The sequence below is a fragment of the Cebidichthys violaceus genome, unplaced genomic scaffold (genome assembly GCF_023349555.1).
Source record: "Cebidichthys violaceus isolate CVI_PGR_0920_01 unplaced genomic scaffold, fCebVio1.0.p SCAF_130, whole genome shotgun sequence".
Classification (NCBI taxonomy): domain Eukaryota; kingdom Metazoa; phylum Chordata; class Actinopteri; order Perciformes; family Stichaeidae; genus Cebidichthys; species Cebidichthys violaceus.
Window position 1 is genome coordinate 327,957 of NW_027176297.1, and position 24,175 is coordinate 352,131.

At 46.1% G+C, this 24,175-nt stretch overlaps 4 protein-coding genes across 10 annotated transcripts in view; 3 read left to right on the plus strand and 1 right to left on the minus strand.

Annotated features, from left to right (window-relative positions):
• The window catches only part of frmd4ba (FERM domain containing 4Ba), a 40,936-nt gene extending 33,400 nt beyond the window's left edge, over nt 1–7,536 (plus strand). For 4 of the 6 annotated variants that reach the window (XM_068708036.1, XM_068708033.1, XM_068708038.1 and 1 more), the window contains 12 exons: nt 45–183; nt 1,153–1,294; nt 1,415–1,548; nt 1,638–1,754; nt 2,034–2,262; nt 2,459–2,515; nt 2,621–2,756; nt 3,381–3,545; nt 3,781–4,535; nt 4,633–4,771; nt 5,131–5,382; nt 6,382–6,470. In XM_068708036.1, coding sequence (XP_068564137.1) covers nt 45–183; nt 1,153–1,294; nt 1,415–1,548; nt 1,638–1,754; nt 2,034–2,262; nt 2,459–2,515; nt 2,621–2,756; nt 3,381–3,545; nt 3,781–4,535; nt 4,633–4,771; nt 5,131–5,382; nt 6,382 — 2,266 coding nt within the window. In that variant the 3' untranslated portion in view covers nt 6,383–6,470. Of the gene's footprint in view, nt 1–44; nt 184–1,152; nt 1,295–1,414; nt 1,549–1,637; nt 1,755–2,033; nt 2,263–2,458; nt 2,516–2,620; nt 2,757–3,380; nt 3,546–3,780; nt 4,536–4,632; nt 4,772–5,130; nt 5,383–5,734; nt 5,887–6,381 lie in introns of all 6 variants that reach the window. The other 2 variants (XM_068708035.1, XM_068708034.1) reach the window with 2 other exon arrangements.
• Nucleotides 7,537–11,724: 4,188 nt separating this feature from the next.
• arl6ip5a (ADP-ribosylation factor-like 6 interacting protein 5a) lies at nt 11,725–15,003 on the minus strand. The gene is made up of 3 exons (XM_068708040.1): nt 14,774–15,003; nt 12,693–12,910; nt 11,725–12,326 (listed from the first exon to the last, which is right to left on the minus strand). The coding sequence occupies exons 1-3, from the start codon at nt 14,950–14,952 to the stop codon at nt 12,151–12,153; spliced, it is 573 nt and encodes a 190-aa protein (XP_068564141.1). The 5' UTR covers nt 14,953–15,003; the 3' UTR covers nt 11,725–12,150.
• Nucleotides 15,004–15,130: 127 nt separating this feature from the next.
• Nucleotides 15,131–21,599, plus strand: trnt1 (tRNA nucleotidyl transferase, CCA-adding, 1). Of its 2 annotated transcripts, XM_068708042.1 has the most exons (8): nt 15,131–15,213; nt 15,400–15,532; nt 16,503–16,696; nt 17,491–17,629; nt 17,746–17,872; nt 17,968–18,161; nt 19,126–19,379; nt 20,837–21,599. In XM_068708042.1, exons 2-8 carry the CDS (start codon nt 15,400–15,402, stop codon nt 21,080–21,082), a joined length of 1,287 nt encoding a protein of 428 aa, XP_068564143.1. In that variant the 5' UTR covers nt 15,131–15,213; the 3' UTR covers nt 21,083–21,599. The 2 variants fall into 2 exon arrangements, with proteins under 2 accessions (XP_068564143.1, XP_068564142.1); XM_068708041.1 differs by lacking the exon at nt 15,131–15,213 and having other exon boundaries at nt 15,226–15,532.
• Nucleotides 21,600–21,797: 198 nt separating this feature from the next.
• On the plus strand, nt 21,798–23,503 carry avpr2b.1 (arginine vasopressin receptor 2b, tandem duplicate, 1). Its single transcript, XM_068708043.1, has 2 exons — nt 21,798–22,719; nt 23,295–23,503. The coding sequence occupies exons 1-2, from the start codon at nt 21,849–21,851 to the stop codon at nt 23,501–23,503; spliced, it is 1,080 nt and encodes a 359-aa protein (XP_068564144.1). The 5' UTR covers nt 21,798–21,848.
• Nucleotides 23,504–24,175: the final 672 nt, after the last annotated feature.

A 24,175-nucleotide genomic window follows, 5' to 3' on the forward strand; every position in this document is an offset into this window, starting at 1 on the left:
GGATGAGCTCGAGCGCTGAACGTTTGTCTTGTTGTCCTCTACAGAAGAACAGTGACCAAGAGAACTTTCGGACAGACTGGTCTGGTTATTCACACGTGGTATGCCAGCCACGCTCTGATTAAAACCATCTGGGTGATGGCCATCAGTCAGCACCAGTTCTACCTGGACAGGAAGACGAGCAAAGTGAGTGTCTGTTCTCAACTCTTGCCAACTTAAATATTGATAAAAAAAAATAGCCTCATCCTCTCTTAATGCCCGTTTAACCAGGCTGAACAATGAGCCTTTAGACGGATCACGCCCCCCTGTCGTTCTGTTTAAAAGGTTATTGTGCAAGTGTCACAGCGTGGTGTAATGGTGACTGTTCACCATGTGATGCGCTGCCTGATCCGTGTCCCATGCCCGCATGTCACTTGTGTAAATAAAGGGATATGACAGGTTTGATGTAAATAGTTCCTGAGCCTTGTGTTGAGAAATCGTCGTGTCTATTGAAGCTGAGCTAACAGGCTGTTGGGTAGCTTCAGCTTTGTAATTGAGTAAAATATTTGTATCGCTCTGCCAATACAGCAGGCTGGTTGTAGAGGGAGTGGCTAATATTATGCCTATTTTTGCATTGCCTGTGGCTTAAGAAGAACCATATTCTACCCAAAGTAAACTACAATTTGCCATATGAAGTAGGTTATTAGTGTGGAAGGGATACATGTATTTATTTTACCACCGCACCATTGAGAATAAATAGGAAGAGGCCCAATGTGTTCACAGCCTCGGTCCTTGTTCCAGTATTCAAGTTGTCCGAATACGCTGCGGATCCTGTTTGTGTTTATGATGCATATCTGCCGAGCGTCGGGGCTCATCATACGGTATAAGCGTTGTGTGATGTGCACTTTGTGGCGGAGATGGATGAGCGAGTGGCTGCAGTCAAATGAGGTTATTCAGCCACTGTCTCCCTCAAAGGCAGATGGTGTGTCAGTGTTCATCCAGGAATAGAGCCCATAGAGCCCGCACTGATTGATGACAGAGCAGCGCGCTCGGGGTGCCGAGCACGCAAACGGAGCCGCTGCTATCGTTAAAATGAAGTACTCGCAATCCCTCCTTCACTGCTCCTCTCCCTCCTTCTCCTCCTCCCCCGTTTTCCTCCCCCTTCCCCTCTTACAGTCAAACATGTCCAAAACCAGGAGTTCAGGAGACATCGCCATGGACCTCACAGAGATCTCCGCCCCGCGGATCACCAAACTGTCCAGCATCGAGAGCAGAGACCAGCTCATCATGGCCAGCAACGGCAGTCTCATCTCAGCCGGTAAGCGGAGCGTTAATCGGCTAACGGCTTCTGCTCCACATCATGAATGATGGGGTGATGATTGATCGCTGTAATTTGCAGTTAATCAGATGTGTGTGTGTGTATGTGTGTGTGTTCCAGGTTCTGCCGACTCTGAAGTCAGCGAGGAGCAGAAGAAAGAGAAGGTTGCCGAGTTGAAAAAGAAAGAAAAACACCTTCAGGACACGCTGACGCAGAAAATTGAGGAGCTGAAGAAGATCTGCCTGAGAGAAGCTGTGAGTTATCGCTCTCATTCTGTTACTTTCCGCCGTTTTAAAAATGTCCGCTCTCCCAGCTGACTGTTGGTCGTGGTCTTCATTTGCAGGAGCTTACGGGCAGATTGCCTGACGAGTACCCGTTGGCCACGGGGGACAAGGTGCCTCACGTACGACGGCGTGTCGGGACAGCCTTCAAGCTGGATGACCTTTTCCCCTATGATGAGGTGAGTGCAGCTGCTGTTGTGTTGTGATAGGTTTCTGTTGTGTAATTATGAATGTCGACAGATCTTCCACCGCTGTGTCTGTTTACCTGGAGACCAGATCGTTTGACTTCATGAAATGAGGCTTAAGAGCTTAGCATGTGGTTTGAGGCTCGCATTGCAAAATGCTTTTCTTGAAACATTTGTTGTCAATTGGGAAAATGAACTTGAATCAGAATATAAATATAGATATGAATCCGTCAGCAGTGTGTGAAGTCTTGTTTCTCTGCTCTGTCCCATTAGGACCCACATCTGAGGAATCTGGAGAGCAGGTTCGCCTTGCAGCAGAAGATCGTGGAAGCGGCCATCAAGTTATCCAACGAGGGCGACCTCTGCAAGACGGTGAAGAAGAAGAGGAGAAACAACTATCTGGATGCGATGAGGAAGCTGGAGGAGATCGAGAAGGAGATCAACGCCTACAGGATCAAGAAGGGAAGGAAACCCACCCAGAGAGCCTCGCTGATCTTAGCAGGTAGACGTCATCAACAGCAGCAGTGGGAACTCTAGAACGGCGACGCTCTGCTTGTAAAATAAAGCTTGAAATACATTTTTTAAGAGCTAAGCATTATTGTGTAGTGGTAGTTGAGTTAAAAAAAAAGTGTCATTTCTATGAAAGTGGAATATCGGAGGTGTCTCTGAGGGCTGTTTTCTCTCTCTTCTGTTACCAGATGATGTCAACCCTTCAGAACTCAGCTCTCTGTCTGACAGCCTCACTCAGGATGATGGTACGGTTCCAGGCTTAGCCGTGCTCAGTGTGTCATGTGTTCACTCCCGCCTATGTGCTGCACTTTAGATCCATTTTAACCAAGCGATCGCTCTTTATCTCCCAGAGGATGAGCTCAGTTCCCAGAGGCAGCGGTCCAGATCGATTCAGTATTCCCCCAGACCACACCATGCTGACACTCTGAACATCCACTACAACGACGACAGACGGGGCTCTGCCAATGACCAGCATGCAGACAGCAGGTACACAGCTAGCACTGACACCCATGAAATGTATGAATGTATGAACGTTCCGTGTGTGTCTGACAGTTGTTTTTGTAGACGCACTAAGTATTGAGCCAGTACAGACCTGTAGAGTCGATCCAGAGCTACATTCCTGCCAGTCTTCTCCTCCTCCTCCTCCTCCCTCCTTTTCCTGCCTCTCCAACAATCTCCCTCTTATCAGCCCAACGCACCGACTTTAAAAATAGATGGAAAAGAACATGTCGCTGCCTGTGAAGGAGCCGAGAACAATTCCAAGAAGAGAGCAGAGAAGAAAGGGGGGAAAACAGGAAGGTGGCTCTGGAAACGTAGTTTAAATGGCAGCGACTTCAGGGCTGTTTACAAAATGATGTGGGTGATTTAATCTCATTTTAAACAGCCGTAATGCTTGCCGCTGCATGAAAAGAAAGACCAAAGGACTTTGTAATGGCAGTCATTCGGGTGTGAGAGATGAGTAAAGTGCTGCATACAAGCAAACCCCATGCTTTTTTTATTCCTTCTTCTGCTTCAGTTTTGAGAGCAAATGAAGAGCCGGTAGAGGTGCGTTATCTCAATAACGAGCTCTTCTGACCGAAAGAGAAAACATTGTTCTTATCTGTGTTCCAGATTGCATTACGGCCAAGTCCAGGAATCACTCCACTACAGTCACCGCGAGGCCTTATCGAGCCACTGCAGTCCGTTTAAACCGGCTTCCAGACAGCCACGCGATGCCCGCAGCATGCCCCCCACCCCCCACCTCACCCGCAACGCCTACAGCAGCACCCAGCTCAGGTAGGCCCCCCCCCCCCCCCCCCCCCCCCCCCCCGATTCATCACTTTGTTTTTCTCTCAAATGTCTGCCTCATCGACAGCTCTCGGAGCCAGTTACACACCAGTCGTGCCATTTTCAACACATCTACGAGAAACCGCACTCCATCTGCTCATAGCTAAATGAACGTAGACGACGTAGTAACACATAGGCAGTTTCTTTTCATGAACAGCTTTTAATTATTGTTTCTAAATCACAGATCAGAGGACGCTCCACAACATTTCCGCCAGCGCAGCGGCAGTCTGGAGTCCCAGTCTCAGCTCGCGACGGAGACCGAAGCTCCCCCGCCGGCGTTCACCCTGTCCCCGGCCCGCCGCAGCAACAGCACGGAGGTCCTCGATGACGGCTCGTCCTACACGAGCCAGTCCAGCGTCGAGTACAGCGTCCCCGGTAACCACGCCAACCGGCGCAGAGCTCGCGGCCGCCACAGAAAAGACCTGTACGCCAACACGGGCAGCATGCCCAACCTGGCTCAGCCGGACACCCGCTGCTACGCCTACCAGCCGCGGGCCAGACCCACCACGACAGCCTACTACGTGACGGGATACCCCAGCTACGCGGAACCGGAGCCGTACTCCAACGGAGTCTACGTGTACGAAAACGAGATGGAAGGACACTATAACGTCAATCCCTCGTACCACCACGGCCCGATGGCATACCACGGCCACGACATGCACTACGGCGCCGACGAGATGGACGCCATGGCCCAGAACCCGTACGCCACGCTGAGGCCGCCCAGGAACCGGCAGGCGCCCCGCGGCAACGAGCCGGTCAAGAACGTCCAGAAGGCTATGGTGGCCGAGCACTTGAGGGGCTGGTACCAACGCAACGCTGCGCACAAGCAGGCGGCCTACAACTACGACTACGACAGAGGCTCTCAGCAGAGCCTGGGCTATCAGACCATGCCGGCACCGCACAACAGCCACAACGGCAGGAACGTCTCCTACTCCACAAGTGAGCTCACCGCACCCCGTATTACGGTCCACGTCGTTATCTTTGATTCCACATGTAAGTGGGTCAGTTGCTGACCTTTTTTTTTTTTCTTCTCCAGTGTCCTCGGTGTCCTCTGGCGTAAACTGGCGAGGCCACGCGAGTGTTGGCGTCGGTATGTCGGAATACGACATGCCCGCGCACGCGCCGCAGTCCTACTCCTACAGCACAGCCCCCTACAGCCACTCCGCCCACAACAGGTGAGAAAACAAAAACAACTCATCTCCTTATCCAATAAGCCACTCCCTGATCCTTCTTATCCCAACCTAAGCACTACTGTTTAATTACCTAGAATGGATGGCTACAGAAAACATAAGCCGCCATTTGGTTTTGTTATCCCTCTTTACGCGCAACAATACTGTGGACTGATGTATAGCCGTTGTTACCTTTTCTTCGACCGTAAGTTAGGAAATGAGAAAACATCGGTGTGCTTAACATGACAGCCTGGCTCGGCGGCAGGATTATAGGATCTGTGCAGCCTGCGGTCAGTTCCTCCTCAGAGCTTAAGACTGGTCCTGCTCTCCTCCTTAACTGTCCACTGGCCCCTGCTTTCTTATAGATATGGCGCCTCCGGGACTTTTAAGGGCCCCTGGCACAGCCCCGATGGCCGGAGGCGCTGTGCCGTTTTCCCTGCTAGTTCTTCCCCCCCCACCTCTCCCCCGCCCCCCTCCTCCTCCTCCTCCTCCCTCCCCTTATCCTCCACCTACTCCCCCGGCTGTCGGGTCAGGCAGGTGGCCTCCGGCCCCGCGCAGCCTCAACCCTCCAGAGGGCACAGGCTCAATAAGGTGTCCTTTGCTAAAGGTAGTTCATAGTAAGTAAACAGCAGCGGCCCGGAGCCTGTGCGTTTGCTTCTCTCAGTTTGTCTGCAACGTGACGCCGTAGTCTGCTTGTTGATGTTTTGAAGTGAACTTTGCATTTTTGAGATGTTTGACTCGTCTTTCTTTCATTGTGTCATGTATGATGAAGTAACTGCATGGCTTCTTTTAAAAAAAATAAAAATAAACATGGCTGCCCTACTTCCACTTCCAGCTGGCATAATGTCATCCAGTGATCACATTTCTCTGCCGTGTGCCTTCCTCTCGACCCGTGCAGAAGACTCCCTGCCCATGTGCTGCCACTCACCCATTGATCTTTGCCCCCCCCCCACCCTCTCTCATACGCAGATGTCCCACAGAGTTTGAGTGGCGGAGCTGTGATAGGATGGCGCGCCCCGCGGGGCCTTTAGAGAGGTGTGGTGCTGTTGCCTATGCTTCTGACCAGGGAAATTAACCTCCCCCCCTCCCCCTCAATTAACAGTCACAGCACAGAAGAAAGGGTGAGAGACGAGAATGTAAAAACTTCCCCACACGGTTGTCATGGTGATGGTGGTGTGGCTTTTTTTTTTTTTTTTTTTTTTTTTTTTATGTGGCAGGGACTAACAGAAAGCTCCAACTCATTTCACATTGCTCTGGCTGATCTGTGCTTCATTACTCTGGGTGTGTTGCGGTGGTGGGAGAGCACTTGTGTGGCAGAAGGGGAAAAAATGTGACCGCTGAATATATCGTCGCATCTGAAGGCTATGCGTGTGTTTCATGTCTGTGTGCATCCGCTGTGTTGTTGGGGTGAGAATGTTTGACCCTGGGCGTATTAACACGCCTGATCAACACATGAAGTAACTAAGCAGCATTAGTTACCTGAACTTGGCACTACAAAGCTCATTTGACAGCCCAGGGTTAAATTCATTCTACTCTCATAGTTAACCCGTCACAAGCTACATTCAGGCCGTTACCTTGTCTAACGTGTTTCAATCTGGTGTGTTTTTTTTTTACAGATCCTACATAGACGTCAGCCAAATGGACTCGCACAGCAGTCACCAAATGCACACTGACCCGGAGCCCGAGGACCAGATTTGCTGGCACGAGGACTCAAAACCTGGAACAATAGTGTAGCTGCCCGTCTGTCTGTGCGCTGTACTAACTCTTTCACCATGACGAGCTGTCATTGTGCCTTAGACTGCACTTACCTGTTTTTTTTCTTCACAAGAGGATTCAAAGAATGAAGGAACTTGACCGTAAAGGAACCGGAGTCCTCTCGTTTTCTGTTCTCTTGAAATGCAATAGCCGAAAACCGACCCGCAGCCTTGCGATCAGAACTAAAAACCCAACGGCGGGCGTCACTGCTGGATTGCGAGTGTTTGCGGTGATGGCACTTGTGCACTGAAACTATACCAAGGACCTGCTGTGGACCGCGTGGACTAAAGATCTCCAGTGTTTCTCTGTAGAGATTCGGGCTTCACAAACCAAGGACCAGGACTGTCTCTGTAAGAGCGCAGTGAGCCACGATGAACAACGCTCTGCCCCCCCCCACACACACACACACACACACACACACACACGTATGAACACTGTAACCATGAAGGATTGGACGAGCTTTGATAAGGACATTAGCAACAAAATAATATGAAGGATTAAACTCGTTGAAAATGAGTCAGAAAGACGGCTACTTCCTGGAACACGCAGTCGGTTTTATCATCGCATAGCTTGTAACTACCACAGTGTACTCTTGATTGTCATTTACAAAGTATTCAGTCTGTCTCACTGTCAGTACTTACAATACAATTGAGCCAAATACTTGTCACCGTTTGAGTATTAACTGAAGTCACAAACTTTGATATCACTGCCACATCTGATCAGTCACTGCAGGAAGACAGACATTTCTGTTTTTTTGAATTTGTATTGTAACATGGTTATTTCCTCCATGCTGGACATCATGGACTGGTGCTCCCAGTTTCTCTCAAGAGAGGGAAGCTGTGTGTAAATGTTGCTATTGTAAATACACTGGTTGCGTCTTTTTTTTTTTTAGAGCATTTTTATTGTATTTGAAAAAAGCATGTAATATATAGTAAGCAACTGATTTTTAAGCTGGTTCTTAGTAATTTGTAAAATTGCGTTTGTTTGAATTAAAAAAAAGAAAATCAGCATTTGAATCGGTTGTTCAGTTTGAGGGTTATATTGTTATTCATGAGAACAGTATACACACTTTGAAACTTTTAAATCTCGTCCGTCGGAGTGCAGGAAAACGGGATTTAAATCCAAATCCATTAAATTAGGGAACTGAACGTTTGTTCAGACGGTTCAATTAATGAAATGAGGTTTGAAGAAACCACAATTATTGTCACCAAATAACCTCGAGTCTCATTTAGATTGTATTGCTCTGAAAAACAGCTGTTTGTCACAGTGCCTTAGAATGGAGTTCTTGGTAAACTGGATCACATGAATGCATTCAAGGAGGCAGATTATAGTTGGAAAGATATCTGAAGAGTTTCTTCTTTTTTTTTTTTGTGTGTGCTTGTATGCCGAGCTGCAATCAGTCGTGATGAGAGCTGATTATGAATAAATGATCGGCTTTTAGAGACGCTCTCCTTGCTGCAGAGCTCCGTGTTCCCGCCAGCCGCTGCGTAGCTTCGTTTTCAGTGTCGTTGAGCCGTAAAAACCCACCGAACCAGTCTTTAAAAGCTGTCGCACCCATTATGGGCTATAACCTGTTCTCCTGTCCTCCCTGAGAATGACGAGCTAGTGGTTATAACACCTCACCCTTCCTGTAGGCATCCATGTTGTAAAACCTGCTGCACACATGCATTACCCCCCCCCCCCCCCCTGTAGATTATCCTATAACCCTTCACCTCGTTTCCCTCCCTTCCTTCCCTAGACGGGACACATTTTCACAGTGTCCTGCCTCCGCTTCCTTCTCTGTGAAGGCCACAGTTGAGCAGCTTTTCTTGCCCCTCTGTGTTTTTTTGCTTCTTGAGCGAGCTCAGGGGAGGTCTCTCACACTTTCAGCTCCTTGGCTTTACCCGAGGCAGTGTGTGTGTGTGTGTGTGTGTGTGTGTGTGTGTGTGTGTGTGTGTGTGTGTGTGTGTGTGTGTGTGTGTGTGTGTGTGGGTGTGGGTGGGTGGGTGTGTGGGTGTGTGGGTGGGTTGAGTTGAGGGGGAGAGTGTTTTTTTGTATCCAGCTGTCTCCCTCTGTCTCTGCTGCTTCACACCAGCTGCAGCCAGACATCAGGCGAGGCTGCTCCAGCTGACACTCGACTACATAAACAATGGGCTCCTATCTACTTTCCTCCTCATCTAACAGAAATCATTTAATGCTGCTTTTTTTTCTCCAATAAAATCCATTTTGCCAATCTTATGAAGGAAAGGTAATTATACAGCTGCTTGTGTTTCAACATTAGCATCTTGGACTTTTTTTGTTAAAGGAACAGTGTGAAGCATTTAGGGGGATCTATTAGAAGAAAGGGAATATGATATAGGTATGTCGGCCGCCATGTTTCTACAGTAGCCCTGAATGGACAAACTAGATAGGGCCCTTTGCGCTATCACTTCAGCCACCGTAGTTCTACACGCTTTGCACAAGGGAGACATTTTACCATTAGATTGGACACCACTGGTCCTTTAAGCGTGTTTGTACGGTATTGAAATAAGTATTGTTTTGGTGTCCGTATAGAAACTACTGATACGGCATATTTTAAACAACGCTCATAGAGCAGGATGTCACACATGTCAGCCCAGCCATAGGACACCAAACTCAGATTAAAGTGACCATAAATCGTGTTATGCCGCGCGGCTTCTCCTAGGATCAGCACACTTACCTTGATCCAAGGGAGTAATGGCTCGGACAAGTTCTGAAGGGTGAATAGTTGGATTAGCTGAGCGGTCACGTGTGCTACTACGGATGACCTTCTGTCAGCGTGGGTGTCTGGGACAAGCCCCCAGGAAGAATGCCGGGCTCTTGAAGCCATTTCTACATAGTGGCACAAACGGTGGAATGTAAGTTTCCAGGTCCGTCACGTGACGCCATCGGAACCAAAAGCATTTTTTCCCCCATAGACTTGAGAGGTCCGTAACTCAGCGGATCATTTTTTTTATTTTAGGTAATTAATCTACTCTGCACAAACACATGAATAGCCATTGTATGATTTATTAGGTCCTAAAAGTTGCGTAATACACTATAGTTCCAATCCAGAGTTTATTTCCTTCCTCCGTTAATGTGAACGAGCCTGAGAACGAGGCTGGACCACAGACTGTATGTAAGAAGTGCACGTAGTCATCGTGACGTCACCCATTGGTTTGTGGACTCCCGTCGTGAAGCCTCGAGTTTAGCGCTGTCGCAGTCTTGGAATACGGCCGTCGCCATGTTGTTTTTTCCTCACAGTAAGCCCACCCTAAAGCACAGCATTATGGACTATTTGACTCTAAATGGGACCATAATGTACTAAATGAACATCATGCTGTATTGAAAAAGACTTGAAACTAAAGATTGAGACCATAAACTCACGTTTACAATGTTTACTGAGGTAATAATTCAAGTGAGAAGTTGAGTCATTTTCTCATAGCCTTCTATACAACCAGAGGAGTCGCCCCCTGCTGGTCAGTAGAGAGAATGCACGTTTTGAGACACGCATCGGCTTCACTTCGCCTGGGCTGGACCATCTAAGAGGCGGGGTCAAAGGAGAATGCTCTATGGGTCCATGAATGCGGGAGATCGCCGGAAGATCCGTTTATTCTCATCTGATTTCTATCGTCGGAAGTTGAACTTTCTGTGCTTCATGCGCCTCTGAGCACAACGCTATATCTATTTCTCTTTAAACATGCGTGGTTGAAGAGCTAACATAAGGAGACCGCAAAGGTCACACAGCCTGTCATCGTTAACGTGTCACATGATCAGCTGTACTGAAGGCCCGAGCCGCCACATCTGCTCACTGACAGCTAGGCCGGCCAAAAAACCCCGGAAGCCTCTCAGGCGAGCTGAAAGATGAAGGGGTCGACCCAGAGGGCTGTGTGCATCACCAACAACATGCAGTATTGTATAAAACTAGATGACTCCCTGTCCCACGCCTTGTTCTGTTCGTGGTTGAAACTAAACAGATGTTGCAAGTCAAAAGCACACACGGTGCCGTTACTTAGCAGCTCGTGCAGAAACAGCACACAGGTTTGTTTTTGTGTCGCGTTCACTGACTTCTGTTGCCCCACCGACGGTTACCTGTGGAAGCAATTACGGTCGTTTCACAATGACAACTTGGGTTAAGTAGTGCCGACTCGTGCAAAAACACCAAGAAAGGTTAAGTGTTGTTTTGTGTGTGTGTGTGTGATTGTGACTTCCTCTCCTGGATTACACGTCCGTGGAGGAGTAATCACGCACCTGTTGGGCGTGCGGCAGCGCACACGTGTTGCCCGGATCCTAACCAGCAGCTGCAGCTGAACAAGGGCCTCCACTGTGCCCCCGGGAGACATGACTTCACTTGAGTTTGAGGCAACCAGCGCTCTGGTTCACTCCTCCAAGTTGCACAGTATGGATGGAGATGAGGCACCACAGGAGAGGACATCAATCACTACTGTAGCACAGTAGGCGGGAAAGCCTCGCAGCTAAAGTCTAAAGTTAACCTGGAGAGCCCGAGTATGGTCACCGGAAGATAGATACCTTTACGGAGAAATGATGCTGCCTTAAAGTGCAACGGGTTAATGTGGACACACATCACAGCCCTCTGAAGTGATTACTCTTTTTAATGCCCATCATTCTTATCGTCATGTTGCCACATAACCAAATAACGGGGCCGTACGTTCCACATGGATTCTCGTTATCTGCAGCCAATTTCAAATGGAATCCAATAATAAAAAGAAGAAAGAAAAAAAGCAGCTGGAAGAAGCTGACGCAGCGACTAACTCGGGTTTTTGGAGGTGAATGACTGCAGATGAATCCACTCTGTCACTGTGTGCAGCACTCAGCTCTCTATAATCTACTGCAGCCCATTGATTAGCAGTGGGGTAAGTGGAGAGGAAAGCCAAGTTAGCCAATCCATCACCCCCGGAGAGGGGAGGGGAGGGGGGGGGGGAGGGGGGAGGGGGATGTCAAGATTAAACAGTCAAGAGGTCCAGGAGGAATACTGATGGCCGCGGGTTAAGACCTCGCACTCCTTTGAAGTCTTCATTTATATTGACACAGTGATCAGTGTTTGGAGTCACATGTATTCCACAGTCCAAGACAAAGCAGTGCTTTCTCTTTTCAATCTGCGGGAACATAAAGTTGGTTTGTTTCCATTCAAATGCATTCTTGTGTAAAACTTTTAGATTTGTAAGTGAGGAGACATTAATCAAAAACGTCCAACAGTACAGACCCGGCAGTGTTGACTGTGCACGGTCTTTTATTCTTTGTTACAAGGCAACGCTTGCGTCGCTTTTCACAAGTTTGGCCGACAGCACCGACTTTGGCTGTTTCTCAGAGTTGATTAAACACAGATTCCATACGGAGAAAAAAAAGGGAGTCCGCTCGCTGTGTGTGCCTCACATGAACACCGGCGCATTGCATAGCGGAGATGTGAGATGTCTGTCACCACCGTTTGAGAAAAAAGTGCCCCGACAACTTCTGAGCGGAGTGACAGATGCCCTGAGGGAAAATGTAAAAGATTACAGTCTTTCTTTTCAAAACACACACACACACACACACAGTATATGGGTGAACACACACAGTGTATGAAACAAACTTTAAGAGGTTTGGATTGAGACAAAAAGTCAAGATCTTTGGCGAAAAAAAAGAAGACCACACGATCAGTCCTTCAGTTTCCCCTCCAGGAAGCTCTGGATCTTTTGAAAGTTCTCCTCTTGCTGACCCAGAGCCTCCAGCAAGATGCCCATGGGGGACCTCTTCAGGCCGGCTCCCTCCATCCTGTTCTCCAGTTTATTCTTCATGTTGCGGAGGCGAAAGGAAGCGTGTGCAAATATCACTGAAAAAGGAAGCAGATGAGGGGAAAAAAAGAGACTGTTAATGTTTTAAGAAGCTTGGCAAAAACAAACCTGTAAAACTTTTGTTCAAGTCGGACTATAAGAGCATCGGCCTTTGAAGATCTGAAAGATTCCAGTCCAAAACATGTTTGAGTGATTCTGAAGGAACCGTGAAGGCTAAGGTTCATTTCACTTGAAATGCACTGATCATAATCCTCTAACTACGTATCTATTATGTCATCAAACATATTTATTCAGCCGATTAGTTTCATATTTATCTGTTTACTTTTCTTGTTGTTGCCAGGAATGATGCAGCAGAAACGTGTCTACATTATATTTGACGCGCTACAGCATCATCGTGAACTCACAAGCCAGAGGTAAAGTGATGGCGGTCATGAACACCATGACGCTCCCCAGCAGGGAGATCAACATGTAGCTGGCGACCATGACGGCGATCACGAAGGCCGTGGGATTGCGCCTCTTGAAGTCGCTGATCGCAGCTCGGTTCTCTCCGGCCCACACCGAGGCCACGAAGACGGCCGACACCACGGCCGCGGCTGTGAACATCCCCAGAGGGTTCAGGAACCTGCGGGGCGGCAACACAGGACACGAGGGGGAAGAGGGGTCAGTTTGAAAGCGCTCTGGTACAACTGGTGTGTGTGTGTGTGTGTGTGTGTGTGTGTGTGTGTGTGTGTGTGTGTGTGTGTGTGTGTGTGTGTGTGTGTGTGTGTGTGTGTGTGTGTGTGGTCACTGGCTCCCCCAAGTGGTTAGACGTCGTTTGGACAACAACAAGACGCCTATAAGCATGAGTCTGTTCTCATACTGACAGGACAGGACCACAGATGAACATCTGATAAGGAAATAAAAATTAAAAAAAAGTGCTCCTTGGGAAATTATTATTTTAATATTTTCGCTATTTTCTAATATTTTTATAGACCAAATGATTTCCTCTACAATGAAAACAGGCTTTAGTTGTAGCTCTGAAAACCAAAAACAATACATTAAATCATAAGTTCACTGCTGCAATAATTTAGTTGGGGCACGAAAAATGTTTGTAAAAATAAACTTGCCTGGTGTTTCTAAATGACCTCAAAAATATCTTTGGCATTCCTGTACTGCAATTTCTGGTTGACATATTAGCTGATATCAACATATATTTGATCAGCTTATGTTAGATATCCCCTTATTAGTCAGGTCTACCTCTTTACTGACACTATGAAAAACTCTCTACCTGAAGCCATGTTTCATACCAAGCGAGGGACTTCGATTGCGCTGCGTAAACATTTACAATACAATATTTCCATGTCATGCAAAGTCTCTTAGTAAACAAACGGTTAGCTCTGTCTTTACTACCAGACCTGCTTTGAGATACAAATCCTCACTGGTAGGAAGACGACGTCGTCTTTGGATGCGTTTGTAAACTCTCCTGAACCTCTCACGTCATCAAATATGACCCCGCAACTATAAGTTGGGAAACTGGTGTTGCCTCTTCATAGATTTATCTAACCGTAAAACAAATACAACTATCACCTCTGCCTGCATTCTTATGACACAACCCGGCGTGTCCCTTTTACATGTGACTCCATATCGATCACTGTCACAAGTTTGCATATCACAAACAAGAGTGACTGTGCCGACACAGCGGAAACAGTAACAATAACAACATACAATTTTGTGAAACAAAGTAAACCAACGTGTCAAAGTTCATCCTCAATTATAGACTCGTTGAGAAATGATCCAACACTGGGAGATCTGTGCTCTCCATCAGCTGACCAGACACACAAGGCTTACGAGGCCTTCATGGGCCAGAGCAACAATATGTCATCACACAGGTCAGCGGGCAGACCGTGACAGAGCACCGCTATTTTTAGTAAACTGGGATTTAGATGGAACAAAGTGCCAACTAAAGCCAAAAGGCCTGGTATCTATTATCAGATCTATTAGACAGACCTCATTCTTGTGGAAATCCTGATTTTGGTTCTTGTACTGCGTGAGTCAAAGCCCAACATCGATTCATTTCAATGTGCTTCCATGTGAGTACATCACAGGAGCCTCATGTCACTTGTATATTAATAATCAATGAATGTGTATTTCTACATGAAGGATACAAACCTTGTTGGCTTTGGTTCCCATGTTGAGAAAGAAGGTATTTCACACTGACAGTACATAACAGTAACAGTGCATCACTTTATAGCAGGAACGATATCTTTCCATTCATTCTAATGGGACTCCTTTCAACTCTTTCTCACATAACAGTCTGCACCATTATCTTTAATCCCTTTAATTAAGAGGCTACATCCAAGTTGACACAAACAGGGCAACCGTAACGAAAAGAAAAGGTGACGAGCAACCACCCCACCCAACAACCGGAAAAGTTGCCCAAGAATAACCAAAACCAGCGCCTGACATCCGCTGTATTAATGTCATAAATTACCATAATGTAACTTACCCTACAACCAGGAAAACAGCGATGGCCAGAACCAAATAGTTCGTTTGATAATAAAGCAGGTTGCTGATAACCCTGTTGTTCCATTTCGCCAAATCTTTGCCGTCCGGTTTGGCGAATCTTTCCGAGCCGGGGTAGAAGTCGTCCCACGGTCTGAGCGGTGCCAGCTGCACTTCAGCCATTTGTTCCGTTTGCTTAATCTGACAGCACGGTGTACCCGCTTCATCAGCCGGAAAAAGTCACCCAAAGCCACGAACTAAACTCTCGCGAGAAGCTGTTGTGAAAGCTCGTTCTCTTAAGCCCCGCCTCCTCAGCCCGGGTGAAACCTCACACTATTGGTCAGTTACTGAAACACTTCCTGCCAAGCTTTCGCAGCAGAAAGAGGGATAGCATGAAGTGACAACAGCGTTGTCTGGTTATAAGAGCTTCTATTTAAGTTGCAGGTCGGTTCCGTCTGTTATGTTTGGTGTGTTTACATTGACACGTGGATGTTGCGCGTGTGCGGGCGATGTGTGACACACGGCGTGGACACCGTGACAAGTGCACGCGGACCTCTAACGAGCTTGGACTCGCAATGACATGTAGTTCAGATGATGTAATACGGTGACTTTTTGTTTATGTTGCTACAGATGTGGAGCAGAATATTATTGAGTCCTCGTGTGATTGGTAGAACATCTGTCTGTTGGAGGAGTCTCTTCACCATGAAGCTGAAGACCAGTGAGTTCCAGTCTCTGTTCTCTGATGGGCTGAATGGACTAGCAGGTGAGATGTGGACCCATACAACTCACAGGCATGGCAGTGAAGGTAGTGTGTGTTCTACACAGGAGAGAGAGGCACCTGCAGTGCACACTGTAGGATGTAAGAGAGGAAGAGATGGTGGAAATGATTCAGAAACATTGTCACTGTGACAGGTAGTCCACCAGAGTGCACTGGCATGTTTTACCATGTTCTACTTTAAAATGTCCCACTCAATATATATACTCATACTCATATATATATATATATATATATATACTCATAAATCTAGTAATGGCCAGGCTCAGTGAAATCCAAATATAAAGACATGGTGGAAAGACTTTTTAATCCCAATTATTGTTAAAAAAAGAGATAATTGCTCATGGAATGTTGTATGTTTTTCAGGTGGTTAGTATTGCACTCTCATGAAGCTGGGGTTCTGGGCCAGCGATAGATTAATATTGAACAGTCAATTTTTATGCAGCAGAGGCCAAAATATTCTGATTTTTATTCCCTAGTTTGGGACAAATGCCAAAAATAGATGGATCTTAAATTTCCCATAATGCAACCAATATAATATTTTTGTCAGACCGTCTTTGTCTGATAAATATACATCTCTTTGACACTCTACATCTCTACTTTGGAACAGGCTCTATGCTTTAATTTTATGTTTAAGGCCAGCCATGATGAGTGGACCTAGATGATTTTGTGATTGTTGGGTTAACTGCCACTTCACACGCATTAAAAGGCTAAAACACGTTTCCAAAATAGCTCCAGAAGAGGAGGCGATCATTTCCTTGTTCGAGTGAAAAATCCTCAAAAAGACTAAAAGAGAAAAAAATAATAATTGTTGTTGTTTTCATACTGATTTGTGACAGTGTGACGGCTCTGCCCCTCCAGGTTTGATTCACCCAGTGAGATTGTTTGTGCCTCCAGACTCACTTCCTCTGAAAGGTTCCTCAGCTCCTGTAAGCGTGTGTTTGTTCCTTCTCTCCAGAGGTTTTTGAGAAGCACCAGCATGAGCTGAGGATAGCTGGAGGTGCTGTGCGAGACCTGCTCTCTGGGAAGCGGCCTGAAGACGTGGACTTTGCCACCACGGCCACTCCAGAGGAGATGAAGCACATGTTCCAAAAAGCCGGCATCAGGATGATCAACAACAAAGGAGAGACGCATGGCACCATTACAGCAAGAGTAAGAGGCTGGTCTGTCTGAGCAGGCAGGATGCAGCTGTGTCCTACCTTCACTTTTGTATCAGTGTTTGGAAAAAAAACGTAAACTATCTGTGAGTCGAGGTCCTTTACTTAAATGATAATGTTGATATTTTTCATGCCTAGAATAAAAGGCAGCAATTAAAGAATAATAATAAAAAATAGATACATTCATAAAATACGTGACCACATACATTCTAAGATGCATTTGAAAGGTATACGCATATGAACATATACACACACAAAACGGGATTGTACAGAGAGACAGCAGCAGTGATACAAGATCGTTGGAGCAGCCAGTTGCATCATGGGAGGCTATTATAGAAAATGAGTCATTTTCTTCTTACACATGCAGTCTGATCGATCAAATAAGTGGGTCTGACGTCTTGCTTTAAAGAGGTTAATGGATCAGCCATCCTGATGGATTGTGGGAAAACATCACACAACAGATTCGCAGCCCAGCAAGACAAGAAGCTCAAACATTGATTTTTTATTTTAATGGAATATGTAAATAAGTTGCATCTGATGAGCAGATGTTGTGTGCTGGAGCATATGGCGCCATAAGGTTGTATAAATATAAAAAGCCTACAATGTTCTAACGGCATTATGGTAGCTTTACAGCTCGTGACAAAAGCTATTTATTTCATACTGCACTACTGGAAGTGAGAGTTTGTTCAGAATGAGGGACCATGTTGATGTCATTGAGGACATTATTATGTCTTTGCTGAGCCTCTCGTCATCTGTGTATTTTAACTTTTTATTTTTTTATTGTTATAGCTACACAATGAGAACTTCGAGGTGACCACGTTGCGCGTGGATGTTGAGACGGACGGACGTCATGCGGAGGTGGAGTTCACCACCGACTGGCAGAAAGACGCTGAGCGGAGAGACCTCACCATCAACTCCATGTTTTTAGGTATTTGTGTGTTTGTGCATGTGGTATCAGTTCAGGGGACATTGTCATTTATTTTATTACACTTGTATCAAAAATTGTTCACATGTTTTGTTGACCTTTTTTCCTTTTTTTTATAGGGCTTGATGGCACACTATACGACTATTTCAAAGGATACGAAGACCTGCAGAATCGTGAAGTTCGGTTTGTTGGCAGCGCTGAACAAAGAATCCAAGAGGACTACTTGAGAATACTGCGCTATTTTAGGTGGGCTTATTCTACTTTCCACTTAGCGAAAGACGAAAATCATTGTTTGTATTTGTCTGACCTGATTTGTTTGACCTGAACCGTCTCACTCCTAGGTTCTACGGCAGGGTGGCCCTGGAGCCTGACGGCCACCAGGCTGAGACGCTGGCTGCTATCAAGGAGAACGGTCGGGGACTTGCAGCCATATCAGGAGAACGAATTTGGATGGAGCTGAAGAAGATGGTTGTTGGTAACCACGCTGCTCATCTGCTGGAGCTGATGTACAGTCTGGAACTGGCTCAGTACATAGGTGAGAGGGGGAAGGGGGGTGGCAGGGAATGAAAGGATTTGAAAAGTATTTTTTCCTGGCATCGAAGGAGGAAAGGGGAAGGATAATATGGGACAGACCAAAAAAAAAAAGCCCCAGATATCAATATTCCAAATATGAAGCTGAAGCTGGAGCCAGGAGACAATTGGCTCAACTCAGCATGAAGACTACAAGCAGAGGGGGAAATGGGAAAACGTATTACGTGTTTTTTAAACATTAAGTAATTAGTCCAACCTTCAGTCTCACAGTCTTCGAGGAGCGTTGCCGCTAAATCCACAAGGGCTCAGGTCTGTCTGTCAATTTGTCATGTGCACGACGGCTCTCTCAGACATTTTGAGCCCTTTATGCACACTTTCTGTAAGTTGTCATTTCTGCAGATTTTGCCTGAGGGAATTGCCTCCAATTCATAGTGTTGTGGTGTTAAACAAAACCTGGTAAACAAGAAGGACAAACACATGGGTGTTCAGCCTGGCATGTATATATTAAGTGTGCTGCTGCGCCTAAATGTACAAAGAAACAATACATTGACAAGGGTTTAAGATGGTGTATTAAAAAAATACACAAAATCAGAGAAATGCAAGGATTGGCTTTATTACACACCTAGTTTATTCATCAACCAAAAACAAGTAAATTGATTAATTCACGATGACCTCTTGTCCATTCTTTAAGGAAAGAGACTGGAAGAAGTTAAAGTCTGGGATCAGTAATGTCAACGCTCAACAATTCTCAAGAACCGGACAATTTGGAGCTGTTTCCAAATGAGGAAGGATTCAATTTCCATCCTGGAGATGGAGAGGATTCAATGCCTCTTGATGATTGAACTCCTCTCAGGCTGTTTAGTAACCGCAGAAGACTTCTGCCAGGATCCCAATGCATGTCATCAGCAGTAAAATGTGTTTGTGTTCTGGAGTTGTCTGAAGTCCCTCCCGTCTCCGCACCTCCTCAGGTTTACCTCCAGATGGCAACGTGGAGGAGATGAAGCGAGTGTGGCAGAAAGCCAAAGACCACTCTCCCAAGCCCATGACCGTCCTGGCTGCTCTCTTCCGCCGCCCGGAGGAGGTGGAAAAGATGGACATCCGGCTGAAGGTGTCCAGGGAGGAGAAGACTCTGGCTCTGTTCCTGGTCAAACACCGGCGGGAGCTCCGCAAGAGCGAAGACGAGTCGGACAGCCTCAAACCCTTCACTGACTTCATCTTCGACGTAAGTCTCAGACTCCTCCAGTTGTCGGATGGCGATCGTTCTTGTGTTTTTATAGGATTAAAAAGGGAAGGAGAGATTTATCGTTGGGACACTTACCAGAACAATGCGGTCCTTGATAACACATGCTTTGAACTAGAGCCGAAACGATCGGTGGATTTAGCGATTAGTCGGTCAAAAGATTAATTCCCAACTATTTAAATAGTTGGATCAATCTATAATCTATCTTTTTTTTTTTTTTTTTAAGGAAAGATACAAAAGCTTGACTGTTTCCAGCTCAAATGTTAATATTTGCTTGTTTTCTTAGTCTTCTATGACGGTAAGCAGACAGAATGAGCTATTTAAAGACGTCACCTTGGGCTCTGTGAAAATGTGACAAACGATTGAGTGAAATAATCAGCAGATTAACCAACCGCAAAATGAATTGTGGTTACAGCCCCACTTTAAATGCAGGAATCGCACTCTTTAACTCGCCTCCTAACATCCATCACCCACATCGGATCACAACATGGTCCCTCTCATACTAACGTGGCCCGGTGGAACGCCTCCTGTGAAGTGTTTGTCCTCACTAACAAGGGATGAGTTCACAAAGACAAATCAGAATGGATTGTTTCTAAGTGCTTGGATCCAACAAATGTCTTTTTGAGTAATCCTATCTGCTTTTTTATTATTATTATTATTATTATTATTATGAGCAACAAGCACTTACCGCACTTTTCCGGCTGTCATTTATCTTAATAACAAGTATGTTATCTGTTTGTCAAAACTTAAGTTTTACATATATTTTAGTTTCACATCATCAGCCTTAGTTTAGTACTTTTCTCAAAACCGTTGATATCTTAGCTTAAATGAATTCCAAAGGATTCAGATGTGATCAGTTCAACGTTGCTCCAGACTGGATTCAGATTTTAAATAATTCTGTTGAGTTAGACAGAAGCAGGATGAGTGAAAGAAAGAGACATCTCTCTGCAGACTAACAGGAATCCTTCAAAGGCCTTGAAAATGTATTTTCACATTGGTCTTGTTATTATAGGTGAAGTGGTCCTGCATGTGTTCACACTGTTCATGAACACACAGAGTGTCTGTATTCATGTGTTTTTTTTTCTTTCCCCCCCTGTGCTCTTTGTACTGGCTCAGCTGGAAAAATGTGATATCACAAATTACTGTGAAGTGTGAACCAATCAGGATTCAGGAATGATGTAATCAAAGGGTGATGACAGTAAGGGGGATTTTCTGCTTCTGGTCGTCAGCCGCTGTCAATCAAATATGATCAGACAGCACTCACCAGATCAGCTGAGTGTTTAAGTGATGAAATCTAAATCAATAATACCTTAATTTACGTTGTTTTTTTTTTTTTTTACATTATGATTATTTTATGTTCTAGAAAAACACTTCAAATCTGAAACCAGATTTTCAGGGGCTTTAATTCATTCATTCTCACACCCGCTGTATGTTTTCAGAGCCGGGAGCTGGACTCTCAGAGTAAAGTGTGTGAGCTGCTGAAGTATCAAGGCGAGGACAAGCTGCTGGCAGAGCTCAGCAGGTGGTCCGTCCCTCGCTTCCCCGTCAGCGGTCACGATCTGAGGAGGCTTGGGGTCACGTCGGGCAAGGAGATCGGCGCCGCCTTACAGAAGCTCCGCGACATCTGGAAGAAGAGTCGTTACCAGATGGACAAAGACGAACTCCTCAGTTACATCAAGTCTTAACATGAGGAGGTAATTGGGCCTCATTTGCAGGTATTGATTGAGCAGATTGCTGCATATTGTCGAGAAAGGACACCGCAAGAACTGGGGAACGCGTAGCCGCCCGATGAATGCAATTTTGTTCTAAATAAGCCCGGTGCCACTTTTGTTGTCCTGCGACTCCATGTAAAGAGATCACACGCGATATACTCTCTGCAACACAGCTGTATGAGAAAATGTGTACAATGGCCGCTGATTTCACTAAATGTGTTATTACAGAGCTGGCTGCAAAATCCATTGGCTGAGCAGCTGTTATGTTCAGTTACTACAGAAGATACAAAATGTTAAAATAATAATGAAAAGCAGAAGTTTGGTTTTTTATTGTTTTGGTTTTCTCCTCAGTTTAACTGCGGTTGTGTATAATTTCTTTGCTGTGTTTTCTGTAAAGAAAGTTTGTTTGAAAAAAAAAAAAAAAGCTTCTACCTTTTTATTGAAAAGACTCTTTTTGTTGAAGTGCAGAATACAAAGCTCTATGTCTCCATCCTCTCCTCCTCCATGTGTTTTTGTCGCTGTAAGAAATCTGTTCTGTGGGCTGAGGTTGCTCCTCCTTCCTGAGACGAGGACATATAAAGCCCTCTGCTGTCCTTTACCAACACTGCAGTCTCTGCCTGGAGTCTCTCAACACTTGTTGCTCACTAAACTCCCACAAGTTTGTTTTTCCGAGGAGCTTCCGCCGGATTCACCTAGAATAGAACTGTGTTCAGCTCGCTGCGTTATTTGTTTAGAAAGCATGTCTTGGTTCATTGTTAACGTCAGTAACGCCACTTTGGGGAGTACACTTTCTGGGGATGAGCCGCGAGATGAGCGCTTGGCTCGGGTGGAGATAGCTCTTCTGTCCGTCATCTTCATCACCGCAGGACTCCTAAACTCCGGGCTCTTGTCGGTGCTGTGGAAGCGGAGGAAGCAGCTCTCCCGGATGCGCGTCTTCGTCTTCCACCTGAGCGTCGCCGATCTGGTGGTCACACTCTTCCAAGTTTGTCCCCAACTCATGTGGGACATCACCGACCGATTCGTCGGGCCCGACGTGCTGTGTCGCGTAGTGAAGTACCTGCAGGTGGTCGGGATGTTCGCCTCCAGTTACATGATCGTAGCGATGACCATAGACCGGTATCAAGCCATCTGCAACCCCATGGTGACTTTCCAGAAGCGCAGGGCGCGCTGGAACGGTCCGGTGTGCGCCGTCTGGTGCGTCTCGTTCATCGGCAGCCTGCCGCAGATCTTCATCTTCTCTCGGGTCGAGGTCGCTCCCGGTGTGTACGACTGCTGGGCGCAGTTCGTCAAGCCGTGGGGACCGAGAGCCTACGTGACCTGGACGACTCTGGTGATATTCGCTCTGCCCGTTCTCGTGGTGATCGTGTGCCAGGTGCGCATCTGCCACACCGTGCGCAGCAACTTTCACATGAAGACGCAGCACGTCGCGGAGGCGGCACCGGCGGGTCAGCCGCTGTCCTCCAGGGCCAGCAGCGTGGCGGGGGTGTCCAAGGCGAGGGTGAAGACGGTGAAGATGACCGTGGTCATCGTGCTCGCATACATCATCTGCTGGACGCCTTTCTTCACCGTGCAGCTCTGGTCCGTGTGGGACGTTGACGCGCCCACTCAGAGTAAGAGGACAGGGTTTGGGATCTCACTTGAAAAAACAGACACATTCTTACTGGGAATATTACATTTTTATTTTTCAAAACAAACATTCTGAGATGAGAATGCACTGCATGCCAAATCTATACTGTCATTTGGCATCAAATGTGATGATGAAAAACATTTTCAGAGGGAAAAAATTAGTCTATACTACTACTGCAAAAAGTATTTTAGTTGATTTAATGAATTTTGGAATCCTAATTCCCTGTGAATGAGTTTAGGTATTGTAGCATCTTCCTCTTCAAAAACATTTTCCACAATGTACATATTTATTTAATAATAATACTACTATTATTACTACTACTAATAAAAATATTAAGGGGTCATCTCCACGTGAACTCACACTGATAGAAAATAGTGCAATACATTAAGTAGATATTGTTATATATTCTCATTCCTTGAATTTAAAATGTGGGGAAATGGAGTTTAATTTATGACGCTTCAAAGTTAGAAATTGGTCCTTCGTAGTAAAAGGGCTCAAAATGTGAAACTTAAAGGCACAGTTGATTATTTTTCTCCCTTGCTCCTCTGTTGCTTCCAGCTGTTACCTTCACCATCTTGATGCTGCTGGCCAGTCTGAACAGCTGTGCGAACCCCTGCATTTACCTGCTGTTCAGTGGGAAGCTGCCCAAGACGCTTGTGGCCCTGGATTGTGCGAGTCAGCCCGATCGGAAGGAGTCCATCCTGGAGGAGGCCACCATGGTCAGCTCCCTTTACATCAGCCTCAAGAGTCTGTCGGATTGTAGATAAAGGTGCTGACGCCTCGGACGCTTATCTCCCCTCGAGCCTGCCTGGTTGAACTCATAGACTGTACAGATGGACGACGCGTGTCCGTTTCCTCCCACCGTGCAAAAAAGAAGCCAATACATCTTGGATACAGACGCTGCCATCTTGGGTTCTAGACGTCATTTGGAGTCGGAGTCTGCGCAGTATAGAGGTCAGGCACAAACACCGGCTCGTCCAAACGGTAGCGGTTAGCCCGGAAAGGCACCGCAACTTACCACAATATCTCCAGAAATACCTCTATGATGAAATTGAAGCATATTCTATTACATAGACTCTTGATTGGTGTTATTTGCGTGTCTGTTGACACGGATATGAAGACACACGCGAAGGTCAGACGGCCCTGGCTTCAGTGGAAATGTTGCATTTTAGCTTCACTTTTGGGCAGCTGTTATATTGTCCATCTTTATTTACAGTCTATGGTTGAACATGAAATGCTGTGTTGATATCTTGAGGACAAACATCACAGCAGAACTACAAGTCCCTGTAGTAACAGTTTATTATGGTTAGACCACATTGTGGAGATGAACAATCAATGAAAGGCTTTCATGTAGAAACTCACACACAAGTCCTTAGAGAGGACTATTGAGTGTATTGAGGTTTCTATGGAGTCACTTTTACATAACGGATACTTTTCAA